Source organism: Abramis brama, assembly GCF_963993115.1.
Source record: "Abramis brama genome assembly, chromosome: 9".
In the NCBI taxonomy this organism is placed as follows: Eukaryota; Metazoa; Chordata; class Actinopteri; order Cypriniformes; family Leuciscidae; genus Abramis; species Abramis brama.
In genome coordinates, this window is record NC_139971.1 from 358012 (window position 1) to 372440 (window position 14429).

A 14429-nucleotide genomic window follows, 5' to 3' on the forward strand; every position below is an offset into this window, starting at 1 on the left:
GCCTGCTGTCCATCTGGTCGCTATCCGTGGTGCTGTGGGCATCGACTGGGGCTGTTCGATCGCCATTATCTCTCTGCTTCTAGTGTGAGACCTCTTTCCAGGACTAAGGACTATTCCTGAGTTTCAAGACCGTTATTCCTGATTTCACCTCCAGTTCTGCATCCACAATCAAGTCTTTATTTTCTCCTGTGAACAGCAGACTGCCTAAGTTCTTTTGTGACTGAATAAATTCCGTTATCCTGCACCTCTTGCGTTTGGGTCCTCTCTCCGATCCCTGACAAAAGCAACTGGATTACACTGAACAAGGAACTAAACTATTATTGAATCAATAACATGACAGACAAATAACTGAATTATTCACACACATCAGTATTTGTTATGAAACAAATAAATCATTAATACAAATATTGATTTCTTACATTAACACTGCTTTAAAAAAATTATTGAAAATGATTCTCAATGGAAGAGGCCTACATTTTGGTCTGTTCATCATACAAATCCTATAGTGCACAAGTTAGGCACTATATTTATGATACTATATGGTGAATATTTGTTTTGGTCCATTTTGGACCTCAACAGCCCCTGGTTACTGTCTGCTTTCATTATATCATATGAAAAAGAACAGTGTAAACATTCTGATAAATCTCTCCATTTTTATTCCTTCATATGGGTTTGGAAAAACATGAGGGTGAATAAATGCCAAAATTGTCATTCTTTACTGAACTACTGATTTCTTTATTGTTAATAAAACTATCATTTTATGAAATTACATAACGTTGTTATAGTTTTATAGTCAAAATTAAAAGATTGGAAGAGGTGTTGATGTATTTCTTGATGCTATCACAAAATTTGTGAATGAGAGTAAAAGTATGAAGTACGTTGTCCTACAATAAGTGCTTTTACTTTGACTAAAGAAACATTGTAGCGGTGGTTAAAAAATATCAAATAAGATGATTTTGATTAGTCAGTGATGAACTGCTCAACAAAGTTCTCCATGACCTGAAGAAGCAGCACAGCCAATGACACAGCAACTACCCAGAATGCACCTCTTTCCAGAGCTGAAACAGAGAAGAACAAACAGACTTTGATATGTGCTGTGTCAGGTTTTGAACACTGGTATGTGCACTATACTGATATTAGCGTGTAAAACACTTACTGTGAGAAGTAGAGGCTGCTGCGACCTGGCTAGTGGAGGGCTGAGCAACTGGTTTAGCAGTTTGGATTGGTTTAGCGGTTGTAGTGCTGGTTTCTGTGGCTTTTATGAGTCTAACAGGCCCTGAACGGATAGAGTAGTTGTGGGTCAGAATGCTGTTTACTAGAGTCTTGTCTGTCATTTCCGTACATGGATCAGGACATCTCTGGGTTTGTTTGGTGGTAACACAAAGTTGCACTAGGCACTCAACATACATCTAGACAGACAAATGAACAGAGTTTAACAACAGACATGCAAGAAGGATCCACCTGTACATAGAATGTACATAAAGAGGTTATCAAGCATATTGAGAACACAGATAATGAAACATACAGTGTCTCCCATTACACTCAGAGAACTGAGATCCAAGCGGTAAATTCGAACAGTCGAAGTTGACGTCAAGATCTCAAAGGTTCCATTTCCAGTTGCACAGCTGAAAGACAGAGAGCTGGGTGAACAGATTTATGATGGAAAGAGAAAGGCATGAAAAAAAACATGAAGTACATGAAACAAGATGAGAGATTTAAGGGAGAGGCTATTGAATCTGAATTATCTTCATTTGAGATTCCACCAGTTATAATCACAAAAACTACTGAGTAAGAATTAGAGGTGCCCTGAATCTTTATGTCTATAAAATAAACTATAATTTAGCTTTCTACAATGACACTTTAATATCTATGTTACAATCATGTGTTTATTATATTGTGTTTCTTAGAGATTGAGACTGAGGGCCCTATTTTAACGATCTGAAACACAAGTATCAAACGTGAAACGCAAGTAACTTTGTGGGCGGATCTTGACGCAAATCTAAAATGTGTTGGTCTGAAGTCGCTTCATTACTCATAGGTGTGGTTTGGGCGTAACGTGAAATAAACCAATCAGAGCGACATCTCACATTCCCTTTAAGAGCAGGCGCGCTTGTTCCATGGCGGATTGCTATTATAACGGCGGATTTGCCAGGAGCGGTTCACAGCCGAGGAGACCGACGTTCTCGTCAGGGCCGTAAAACACAGAGAAGTGACATTGGGGATGGAGAAACACACCCAGATTAGCTTCGGTTAAACAGGCGTATAATAATTTTGGTAAATGTGTAAGCTAGATTTATGTCTATTTTTTCACATCTTCATGGACACCACAATGATTTCCCTCGTGTGGAATATTTTTCCTTGTAATTATGTATGGTTTGCAAAAATGGCAACTGCTGCGTCTGTGTGTAGATGAGAGAAGCAAAGTGTATGCGCGTTGTGCTCACGCTACATTATGGCCAAACATGCACCCTTAAAATAGCATCTGAACGCGAATGGTTTTCTGGAACTGCAAAATAGCACCAGGGAACGTTTGCGCCGGAACACGCTTCCTCTTTTCACTGAACTGCCTCCGGGAGCGCAAGTTCATTCCCTAATTTACCGACGTGCATCTGTGGAGGGAAAAGTCAAAATAGGGTGCAAAATAGGAATGATACATGCGTTGGTGTACAAAGTCAATTGCGCTGAGTGCAAGATAGGGCCCTGAGACTGAATGCCATCAGTGTAAGTCAATGTAAATGAGATTAAGGGGGATATCATCAAAACTGCACATCTATCTCTCCTCAACAAGCCACATTATTTTTAATATTCATATCTATAGCACAAATGGCACAGGACAGGAAACATGTCAGTGTTTTGGGTGGAAGAAGAAAATGAGTGAGTGCTGCTGGTCCAGGTGCTGCCACATTGCTAGGGTGGTTGCCAGGGTGTTGCTATGCAGTTGCAAAAGGTTTCTAAGTGTGTTTTTTAGTGTGCTGCTATGTGCCTTTTAGGGGTGTTGTGGGTGGTTGCATACAGGCCCAAAGTAAGTCCTTATGATATTTTTTGGGTCACTCATTCAGAGAACTTGTTAAAATTACCAACACTAATAACTATTAGCAGTAGAGGTAGTTTGCGTAACAGACTCAGTCTTTGTCAGGGCTAATGTTGATACTAACCCGTGGTTTAGCAGAGGTCGTGTGTTTACAAAGTCTTGTGTGTCTGACTCAACACAACGGCCCACCATGAGCTCAGCACGGTCCAGTGAGCAGTTGGAAAACACATGCAGGTCCAGCATCTCCATCCTGCCTGTAGACCGCAGCTCTTGAGCCGCACGCGCCGGTCGCAAACTGCGCATGCGCGGCAGACGCGTCTCAGCGGCCATAGGGCCCTCTCCAGGGAAGTGGAACTCAATCCAGAAGGACACTGCACCAAACGTCTCCACGTCTGAAGGTATGGAGATTTTAAAAGCTGGAGCTTTGGCTTGTTGGACGGGAATCCGGCAGGCGAGTGGGAGAATGAGAGTGGCAACACGGCTTATAGTGGAGTTAGGATTGATGCTGCGTAAAGTGTTGGTGTACAGCAATTCTGAACCTAAATGCTGAAAAATATCAAAGATGACATACCAATGAAATCAAATGAAATTAAAATGAAATATTTAAAAGAAGCACCACTCACACCTTATGTCGTTCCTATAATTTCTTTAAATCTCATCATTCTTTCTTAAGATTTTAATTTCTCTGCTGTACTCCAAGAAATATATAAACATATATTTTTTGTTAATTTGTTTTTCTGTCATTTTTTCTTTTAAATTTATTTCGTATAATAGTACTGGGCATTTACCTGGTGATATTTCTTTGGTTGTTCAATGTCTATTTAGAATGTGGGCCGTTTTGATTGACAGACCTACATTTTAAGTTCACTGTTTGCGCACATATATTGACGATATTTTGTGATAAAATGTAATTGTCAGGATTATGTTTTGTTTTGTTTTGGTTCTGTTCCTGTTCCCTGTCATATTAAGTTGACCTAGTTGCGGAGGTGTGACTTGACTTCCGGCTCTGCTTTCGACTGGGGCTGGCATGGGTCGCTGAAGCTGAAGTTGGCCTGGGTCGCGAAGCTGGCCTAGGTCGTGAAGCTAGCCTGGGTCGCTAAAGCTGAAGCTAGCCTGGGTCGCTAAAGCTGAAGCTGGCCTGGGTCGCTGCTGGGTCGTGAAGCTGGCCTGGGTCGCTGAAGCTGGACTGGGTCACTGAGGCTGGCCTGGGTCGCTGCTGGGTCGTGAAGCTGGCCTGGGTCGGTGGGGCCATTTTGGTGTGACTAAAGGCAGTGGTGGAGCTGGCTCTTTTAGGCAAGAAGTGACGCATATCCTACGATGACTTCTGGGCCTCGATGTAACGCTCCGCAAAGCCACCTACCATGGAGCCGAATAAGCCAGACGGGAAAACATGGGAATCTAAAAGAGCCGTCCTGTCAGCGTCCTTAAATCACAATGAGATTGAGCCATAAGTGACGCTCCAGCACCACTAGACTCGCTGTTGCGCGGCCGATGGTTTGGGTGGTGGCTTAGTTGCGCACGGGAGCCAAATCATTCTCTTTAAACATAGCCAGATCAGGTCCAGACTCATCCATACGGTGCAGAAGTTTGCTCTGGCAAACCTGGAGTAACGCCATGGCGTGTAGCGCCTGTCCGTCAGCAGAGAACGCTTTGGAGGAAAGTGCTGACGTTGTCCTGCAGAGCTTAGAAGGATCGGAGGGCTTAGTCTTCGGGCTGATAGCTGTGGGCGGGCAGAGATGAGCCGGAACCGTGGAGAGAGCAGCCGAAGAAGAAGAATGGATGCGTGCCAAGTAGTGGGAGTGTCAAGTCAAGTCATCCTCATTTATATAGCGCTTTTAACCATGTAGATTGTTTCAAAGCAGCTTTACAGAGATAAACGTATAATTTATGGTAACTGTTTATGGTAAGAGATTGTTTTGGCTTTATAGCGGTTCTTTAATAAAGTTATTTTCCAGCTAAAGTTAGTTTTGATTGATTCGTTTCCGTCGCAACGATCATTTGTTATTAAATTAGGAGCCGCTAAGACGACACCATTCTCTCTACACAGACTTTAAATACGAACATGTGATAAACGCTGATGGCGTTCACATGCGCATTAAGAATTGGTTCTATAGTTATGTGCGTTTGAATATAAGTGCGCAGGTTTGGAATTCCCTACAAACCAAGCCTAAACAAAGTACTTTACTTATAAATTTTGATACAGAATTTTATTTTATTTTGTCACTTCGGTGTAGGTACGTGAAACGGATTTCCCGACAACGCTTTATCTGTAGAGTAGTAAAGGGATCCTCCATAGGGAGAGAATAGTTGGCACTTCAGCACTGCGTTGTCATCGGGTCCAGGCAAAGGCCCTTCATCAGATCTGGATACGGCCTGGATCCGGCAGGCTGCGGGAAAACCTTGGGATAAACAGAGAGACTAATATTAGCGTAGACGCCATTCTTCTCATGATGTAACGAGTACATCAGGATTTATGGGAAGTGTTCCCGGTTCCGGCTGACCTAATCTATGCAGCCTAACATTGAATTATAGAAGTCTATAATGTGTTATGTGTATGGTAGGTCAAAGAGATGTGTTTTTAGTCTAGCTTTGAACTGACAGAGTGTGTCTGCTTCCCGGACAATGTTAGGAAGACTGTTCCAAAGTTTTGGTGCTAAATAGGAGAAGGATCTACCGCCAGCAGTCGATTTTGATATTCTAGGTATTATCAACTGGCCGGAATTTTGAGATCGCAATAGACGTGAAGGACTATAATGCGTTAAGAGCTCGCTCAAGCACTGCGGAGCTAAAGCATTTAGTGCTTTGTAAGTAATCAACAATACTTTAAAATGTATACAACGTTTAATAGGGAGCCAGTGCAGTGTTGACAGAACCGGGCTAATATGGTCATACTTCCTGGTTCTGGTAAGAACTCGAGCTGCTGCGTTTTGGACCAGCTGTAGTTTGTTTATTAAGCGTGCAGGGCAACCACCCAGTAGAGCATTACAATAATCTAGCCTTGAGGTCATGAACGCATTTGTCAATGAGAGCATATGGCGTAATTTAGATATATTTTTAAGATGGAAAAATGCGGTTTTACAGATACTAGACACGTGACTTTCAAATGAAAGATTGGTATCAAAGAGCACACCCAGGTTCCTAACCGACGACGAAGACTTGACAGAGCAGCCATCAAGTGTTAGACAGTATTCTAGGTTATTACGTGAGGAAGTTTTTTGTCCAATAATTAGAATCTCTGTTTTTTCAGAGTTAAGTAGTAGGAAGTTACTAGTCATCCAGTTTTTTATATCAGTTATGCATTCCGTTAATTTTGTGAATTGGTAAGTTTCGTCAGGCGTGAAGAAATATAGAGCTGAGTATCGTCGGCATAACAGTGAAAACTAATGCCATGCTTCCTAATGATATCTCCTAATGGTAGCATGTACAGAGTGAACAGCAACGGTCCTAGTACTGAGCCTTGTGGTACGCCATACTGAACTTGTGATCGATAAGACATCTCTTCATTTACTGCTACAAACTGATAACGGTCAGATAAGTATGATTTAAACCATGCTAGTGCAATTCCACTAATGCCAACATCATTTTCGATTCTATTTAAAAGAATATTGTGGTCGATAGTGTCAAATGCAGCACTAAGATCGAGTAACACTAATAGAGAGATACAACCACGATCGGATGATAAGAGCAAATCATTTGTGCCTCTAATGAGAGCTGTCTCAGTACTATGGTACGGTCTAAATCCTGACTGGAAATCCTCGCAGATATTTCTAGAAAGGAACATAGTTGTGAAGATACTGCCTTTTCTAGTATCTTTGACAGAAAAGGTAGATTCGAGATCAGCCAATAATTGAATAATTCTGTAGGATCAAGTTGCGTTTTTTTAACAAGCGGTTTAATCATAGCTTAAAAGTTTTCGGTACATATCCTAGAGACAAAGATGAATTAATGATATTAAGAAGAGGATCTATGACCTCTGGGAGCATCTCTTTCAGTAGCTTAGTCGGTATAGGGTCTAACATACATGTTGTCGATTTAGATGAATTAACGAGTTTGCAAAATTCTTCCTCTCCTATAGCAACAAATGAATCAAATTTTTCCTCAGGGAGACTACAATGCACTGCCTGATGCGATACTGTAGTAGACGGTTGCATAGTTATAATTTTGTCCCTGATATTATCAATCTTATAAGTGAAGAAGTTCATAAAGTCATTACTGCTGTGTTGCTTGGAAACTTCTGGGCTTGAAGCTTTATTTTTCGTTAGTTTAGCCACTGTTTCAAATAAATACCTAGGATTGTGTTTATTTTCTTCTAATTGGGTTGAAAAATAAGCAGATCTAGCAGCTTTTAAGGCCTCTCTGTATGCAATCGAGCTCTCTTTCCATGAAATGCGAAATACCTCTAGTTTTGTTTTCTTCCAGTTGCGCTCCATTTTTCTGGCTGCTCTCTTAAGGGCCAGAGTGTGCTCGTTGTACCACGGCGTTGGACTATTTTCTTTAATCTTCTTTAAGTGCAAAGGAGCAACTGTGTCTAAAGTTCTGGAAAAGAGAGAGTTAAAAGTTTCTGTTGCAATATCGAGTTCTTCTAAGCTATCCGGGATGCTGAGATGATGAAACTGATCAGGAAGATTATTAATAAAGCAATCTTTAGTGGCAGAAGTGATAGGTCTAACATATTAGTAACACGGAGTCGGCTTTGCAGCCTTGGCTAAATGAAGTTTACACGAGACTAGATAATGATCTGAGATGTCATCGCTCTGCTGCAGAATTTCAACGGCATCAACATCCATTCCATGTGATAATATTAGATCTAGAGTATGATTATGAGAATGAGTAGGTCCTGACACGTGTTGTCTAACTCCAGTTCAGAATGTCTTTAAATGCCAATGCCAATGCATCTTTTTCGTTATCTACATGTATATTAAAATCACCAACAATTAGTACTTTATCTGCAGCCAATACTAACTCTGATAGAAAAATCAGCAAATTCTTTGATAAAGTCTGTATGGTGCCCTGGTGGCCTGTATACAGTAGCCAGCACAAATGTTAAATGTGATTTATCATTTACACTAGATAGTTTTACATTTAGCAACAACACTTCAAAAGAATTATATTTAAAACAAGACTTCTCAATAATTCTGAAGATATTACTATAAATTACAGCAACACCTCCCCCTTTGCCTTTCAGACAGGGTTCATGTTTATAACAGTAATGTTGCGGGGTGGACTCATTTAAAGTAATGTAATCGTTTGGTTTTAGCCAGGTTTCTGTCAAACACAGCACATTTAGATTATAGTCTTTAATCATATCATTAACAATAAGTGCTTTTGGAGTAAGGGATCGAATATTCAGCAACCCAAGCTTTATCATTTGCTCATTTGTATTATATCTGTTTTTTTATTTGTTGAACATCAATTAAATTTTTACCCTTGAATGGGTTTAGGAGTTTTTTGTATGTCCTAATTCGGGGAACAGACACAGTCTCTATATGATGATAGCTAGGTGAAAGAGGCTCTATGTGATGGGATTTATGCCATGTCTTTGTGTGTTCCGGATGGACCTCTGGGAAGCACTGGGCTGGGCGCTGGTGGAGCTCTGGCTGCAGGACCCATTCATCGAGTCGGCTGCGGGGGGCTCTTCTGGAGCCTACCAGTCCAAGCTTAGCTCTTCAACAGCTTTAGTGAGTCCATGCGAGGCTGGCAGAGTCATCACCGGAGTACACCAACAATTCACAGTCAGAGGCGGCCAGAGACATCGAGTCCAGTTCTTCCTCAGATCCGCCGAATGAGATCATGTCACTCGCGCCAGATGAGGGTTGTTGATCCTCGTGGGTGAAGAACACAGGGGACTCTTCAAAGTAAGGGGAGAGCAAGACATGCGGGCACTGGGCTTTCTTCCGCTTCGCTGCTCAGCTTGGCGGCGTCGTTTCTTCTTTCGCCTCGGCTCAAGAGGGGAAGGAGAAGTAGGAATGTAGCGTGGCCAGATTCGGCTTCTCGCGGTGTGGGCAGCTGGAATCCACAAGTGCCGCCTCAGCGTGGGTGAAGCCCAGGCAAGAGACGCACTCAGAGCTCATCCAGAGTGGGCTGGTGAACCGCAGGGGAAAACGCTTGGTCAGCTTGCTTAAAGAACGTTTAATTCGCTGCGAGGCTCGTCGACGGCGGGAAGAGGCGAGTAGAGAGGCTTCAGTCTTCTTCGGAGCAGCGAGATGATCTTCGTGCTGAAGGAGAAAGATTCTCACGAGATCTGACATTTTTGTGGCCTATATAGGCAGCCGACCCCTTCCATTTCGTCGGGCTTAAATGCCATTTGTCTGTGCACTTGCACAGACGTGAACCAATCAGGCTTCAGGATTCGGAGAAAACAGGAGTTTTCCCCCATAAGCGTCAGTTAAAAACTGGCGCAATGCGAGTGAACCATATCGAAAGGGAACACTCGTTGTTCAATGTTTTCTTTTGTAACATTTCTTTACGAAACAAGCATGACACTCTCTGCAGTTAAGAATTCACTGCAGTTTGTTACATGGTCCATGTTTTTTTATAGATGGTAATGAAACTGAAAGACTAACACTTGTGTAGGTGTTCTTCTACATCTAATTGCTTTGATAGTATTTGATTAGATATGGATAATATTTCAATATTGTATTACTGTAGAAATGTAGCAAATTGTTTTAAGTTCAAAACCTAATTTAATACAAAACGAAAGGAGTATGTAAACGTGTAGATTGGCATGTAGATTCCTAGAGTTTTGGTGGTGATTGTGTAAAATAATTCATGTAATTCTAAAGATGTCGTCTTTGCTTTTTTTTTTTTTTGCCAAAGCAATGATAAATGATCCTCAGTTTATCCCACATAGACTGATGTTGTGATTACTGTGTTTAGAGTTTTTAAAAAGGTATCGAGAAATTGGTCTTAGTGATTGTAAAAAAACAGTATATTATAAACATCTTTCGCTTATACATTATGTGCATCTATCACATTGTTAACTTTTGACAGTTGCTACAGTGTGTTCATTATGTAATAAAGTTCTCCTAGAAATTTTCCTATTATAATATGTGAAAAATATAACATTAAATTATGAACATTTTATTATATTAATTTAATACTTATTACATTATGTGCAGTTATTACATTATGAGTTGCAGCAAAAAAAAAAAAAATGTAACAACATGGTAGTGCGCAAATGATGGCAGATTTTTCATTTTTGGGAAAACCACAAAAAAAATCCCAAGTTGGTTTAGAACTCTGACATGTTTTCATCCAACAGCTCAGTGCATTTACAAATATAAATGTACAAAGAAAACAATATACAGGATAAAATTAGATAAAGATAAACCCTAACCCTAACGATTATTGCTAGAAATACAAAGACACTAATAACTACATCTATCTACCAAGTGAGAACCTTTCCTACCATTCTCTTGGTTCCACAGCCCGTCAGAGAGAAGGTGGTGGTCACATGGGTTGTGTTGTAAAACACTGGGCATGCCGGATCATTCAGCTGGAGGGCAGAGACATGAAGATTCTCCAGGAAGGACATGGGCAGCACTAGAGACATCTGAAGCTCCCGCTCCTTGCATTTCAACTCTGACAGGCAAATAGACATGAGAAATATTCTTACATTTGGAACAAAATGAGGGTGAGTGTCACGGTGGGTTGCAGGAAGGCAAACGGAAATTAGGATAAAATTCCACAATGAAGGTTTATTAGTAATTATACACAGGACGGCAGAACAGGTAGCAACACACACACTAAATAAGACTGAGATCAGACCAGGGGCCCGTTCTTCGTACGTTGCTTAAAACATCCGAGATCAAATTACACATCCAAGATGATATCATCGTGCTAATCATGATCTGGCTAATTAGGTTCTTCGAACACACCTGCCGGATATGATTAGTATAGCTGGATTAAGTTATCTGAGATAATTGCGCGTTCATGCGAAGTTTAAAAGGGGATATGTATCGATAGTAGAAACATTGATCAGCAACGCTGCTATTGGCTGCTCAGCGTGGCCAAAGAGTGCGCTCAGTTTTTCTCCTCAGCAGAGCGAGATAGTCGAAGTTTATTCGGAATTTTAATGTTTAATCAAAACGCCAGGGAACACCTCAAAGTCTGCAAAAGCCAGGAGAGAGGGCTGGCAAAAAGTAGCAGACAATTTAAATCCGTTAGAAGTGGCTATGTTAGATGCTTTTATCACTTATTAGCCTATATTTTTGTATTTTAATAATTGCATAATTACTTTGTTCATTGTAATGTCAGAATCACCACACTAGAACATGGGAACAAATAAAAGTGAAGTACAAAAATATTCTACATAATGATAATTTTTAGTTAAATTATAGTCTCTTCTATAAAAGGCACTGTGAAATAAATGGTTGTCTGTTTATAAAAGCAACCAAGAAAAAGGCTGAGAAAAAAAGAAAGAAAAGAAGAGATCTAATATCTTAATTTTTGCTGCATAAAATTAAGGCTGTATAGTCATTTCAACTGTTAAATCTTGAGTAATGATGAATTGCTTTGACTTGTGAAAGTGAAAACTGATAAACTTATGTTAATGTAAAAATATTTTGCCATGAGTTATTGATCACATTTTTCCCGAGTGTAGTTCATTGTAATGACATTGTGTTTTCCTCTTTTGTGCACTTTTACATAATACACACTTGTATCTGTTCCCAAGAAAGTGGTGGCTGAAATATGTGAAGTAAGTGGACATTTTCTAACTTTCCAAAGGAAAGAAAGTATAAGACTTTGTAATGTCCATTTGTTTCCATTGCACTGGACAGTGAATAAAGCCTCTCAGATAACTGTCATATGGAGGAACTAGCTTACCTGCAAGTGCATAAATAACTTTACTTAATTTATACTTGTATGCTTTATGGCTGCAATATAAGTTGCAGGATTCCACATCTACAGAAAGGCCTACAGAAGAGTCTGCACAGACAGAGGAGACACAGGCCTACAGGTGGGCAGTGAATAGCCAACTTTTCCTTTTTATTTGTTGCATGAGGCATGTGTCTAATATCTCTTGTTGCAGGCACTTGACCACTGGCTTTTCTTTACAAAGAACGGACCAGAGAGTTTGAAGAAGTTAAAAGTAGTAAGAAGTTTAAAGTAGTTAGAAGTTTAAAGTAGTTTGAAGTTTAAAGTAGTTTAAATTTTGATTAATAAATTAGTTAGAAAGAAAAAGAAATAAAGATTAGTTAGAAATAAATAAAGATTAGTTAGAAAGAAAAAGAAAGAAAGATTAGTTAGAAAGAAAGAGAAAGAAAGATAGATTAGTTAGAAAGAAAGATAAGTTAAAAAGAAAGATTAGTTAGAAAGATAGATTAGAAAGAAAGATTAGTGAGAAAGAAAGAGAAAGAAAGATTAGTTAGAAAGAAAAATAAAGAAAGATTAGTTAGAAAGAAAGAGAAAGATAGATTAGTTAGAAAGAAAGATAAGTTAAAAAGAAAGATTAGTTAGAAAGATAGATTAGAAAGAAAGATTAGTTAGAAAGAAAGAAAGAAAGAAAGAAAGAAAGAAAGATTAGTAAGAGTGAAAGAAAAATTGATTAGTTAGAAAGAAAGATAGATTAGCTAGAATGAAAGAAAGAATGAACGGTAGATTAGTTGGTTAGAAAGAAAGAAAGAAAGATGGATTAGTAAGAAAGAAAGATGGATTAGTTAGAAAGAAAGAAAGAAAGAAAGAGAGAAAGAAAGATGGATTAGTTAGAAAGAAAGAAAGAAAGAAAGAAAGAAAGAAAGAAAGAAAGAAAGATGGATTAGTTAGAAACAAAGAAATATGGATTAGTTAGAAAGAAAGAAAGATTGATTAGTTAGAAAGAAAGAAAGATAGAAAGAAAGAAAGAAAGAAAGAAAGATGGATTAGTTAGTTAAAAATAAAGAAAGATGGATTAGTTAGAAAGAAAGAAAGATGGATTAGTTAAAATGAAAGAAAAGTAGATTAGTTAGAAAGAAAGATGGATTAGATAGAAAGATGGATTAGTTAAAAAGAAAGATACATTAGTAAGAAAGAAAGATGGATTAGTTAAAAAGAAAGAAAGATAGATTAGTTAGCAAGAAAGATAGATGGATTAGTTAAAAAGAAAGAAAGATGGATTAGTTAGCAAGAAAGATAGATGGATTAGTTAAAAAGAAAGAAAGACTGATTAGTTAGAAAGAAAGATAGATTAGTAAGAGAAAGAAAAAGATTGATTAGTTAGAAAGAAAGAAAGAAAGAAAGAAAGAAAGAAAGAAAGAAAGAAAGAAAGAAAGAAAGAAAGATGGATTGGATAGAAAGATGGATTAGTTAAAAAGAAAGATACATTAGTTAGAAAGAAAGAAAGATGGATTAGTTAAAAAGAAAGAAAGATAGATTAGTTAAAAAGAAAGAAAGATGGATTAGTTAGCAAGAAAGATAGATGGATTAGTTAAAAAGAAAGAAAGACTGATTAGTTAGAATGAAAGAAAGACTGATTAGTTAGAAAGAAAGATAGATTAGTAAGAGAAAGAAAAAAGATTGATTAGTTAGAAAGAAAGAAAGAAAGAAAGAAAGAAAGAAAGATGGATTAGTAAGAAAGAAAGAAAGAAAGACAGATTAGTTAGAAAGAAAGATAGATTAGATAGAAGGATAAATAGATAGATTAGTTAGAAAGAAAGAAAGATATATTAGTTAGAAAGAAAGAAAGAAAGAAAGATAGTTAGAAAGAAAGATAGATGGATTAGTTAGAAAGAAAGAACGATGGATTGGTTAGTTAGAAAGAATGAAAGATGGATTAGTTAGAAAGAAAGAAATATGGATTAGTTAGAAAGAAAGAAAGAAAGATAGATTAGTTAGAATGAAAGAAAGATATATTAGTTAGAAAGAAAGATGGATTAGATAGAAAGATAGATTAGTTAGAAAGAAAGAAAGATGGATTGGTTAGTTAGAAAGAAAGATGGATTAGTTAAAAAAAGAAAGAAAGAAAGAAAGAAAGAAAGAAAGAAAGAAAGATAGAAAGATAGATTAGTTAGAAAGAGATTAGATAGAAAGATAGATTAGTTAGAAAGAAAGAAAGATAGATTAGATAGAAAGATAGATTAGTTAGAAAGAAAGAAAGATTAGTTAGAATGAAAGAAATAAAGATATATTAGTTAGAAAGAAAGAAATTAGATAGAAAGATAGATTAGATAGAAAGAAAGAAAGAAAAAAGAAAGAAAGATAGATTAGTTAGAATGAAAGAAAGAAAGATATATTAGTAAGAAAGAAAGAAAGAAAGATAGATAGATAGATAGATAGATAGATAGATAGATAGATAGATAGATAGATAGATAGATAGATAGATAGATAGATCAAGTTTATAAGTACATAGAATAGTAGTTTAATTGAGTCTAGGACTTCAGAGAATTTAGATTTGAGTTTTTGGGTTGTGCACTAATGGGCC

At 38.0% G+C, this 14429-nt stretch overlaps 1 protein-coding gene across 4 annotated transcripts in view; it reads right to left on the reverse strand.

Moving 5' to 3' along the window:
• Positions 1 to 350: 350 nt before the first annotated feature.
• LOC311089939 (uncharacterized protein) overlaps positions 351 to 14429 on the reverse strand; it is a 48522-nt gene continuing 34443 nt past the window's right edge. For 3 of the 4 annotated variants that reach the window (XM_084124969.1, XM_084124968.1, XM_084124967.1), the window contains 5 exons: positions 10440 to 10612; positions 3156 to 3577; positions 1526 to 1625; positions 1157 to 1409; positions 636 to 1058 (listed from right to left, as the gene is read on the reverse strand). In XM_084124969.1, the coding sequence (XP_083981095.1) occupies positions 961 to 1058; positions 1157 to 1409; positions 1526 to 1625; positions 3156 to 3577; positions 10440 to 10612 (1046 nt within the window). In that variant the 3' untranslated portion in view covers positions 636 to 960. Of the gene's footprint in view, positions 1059 to 1156; positions 1410 to 1525; positions 1626 to 3155; positions 3578 to 10439; positions 10613 to 14429 lie in introns of all 4 variants that reach the window. The other variant, XM_084124970.1, reaches the window with a different exon arrangement.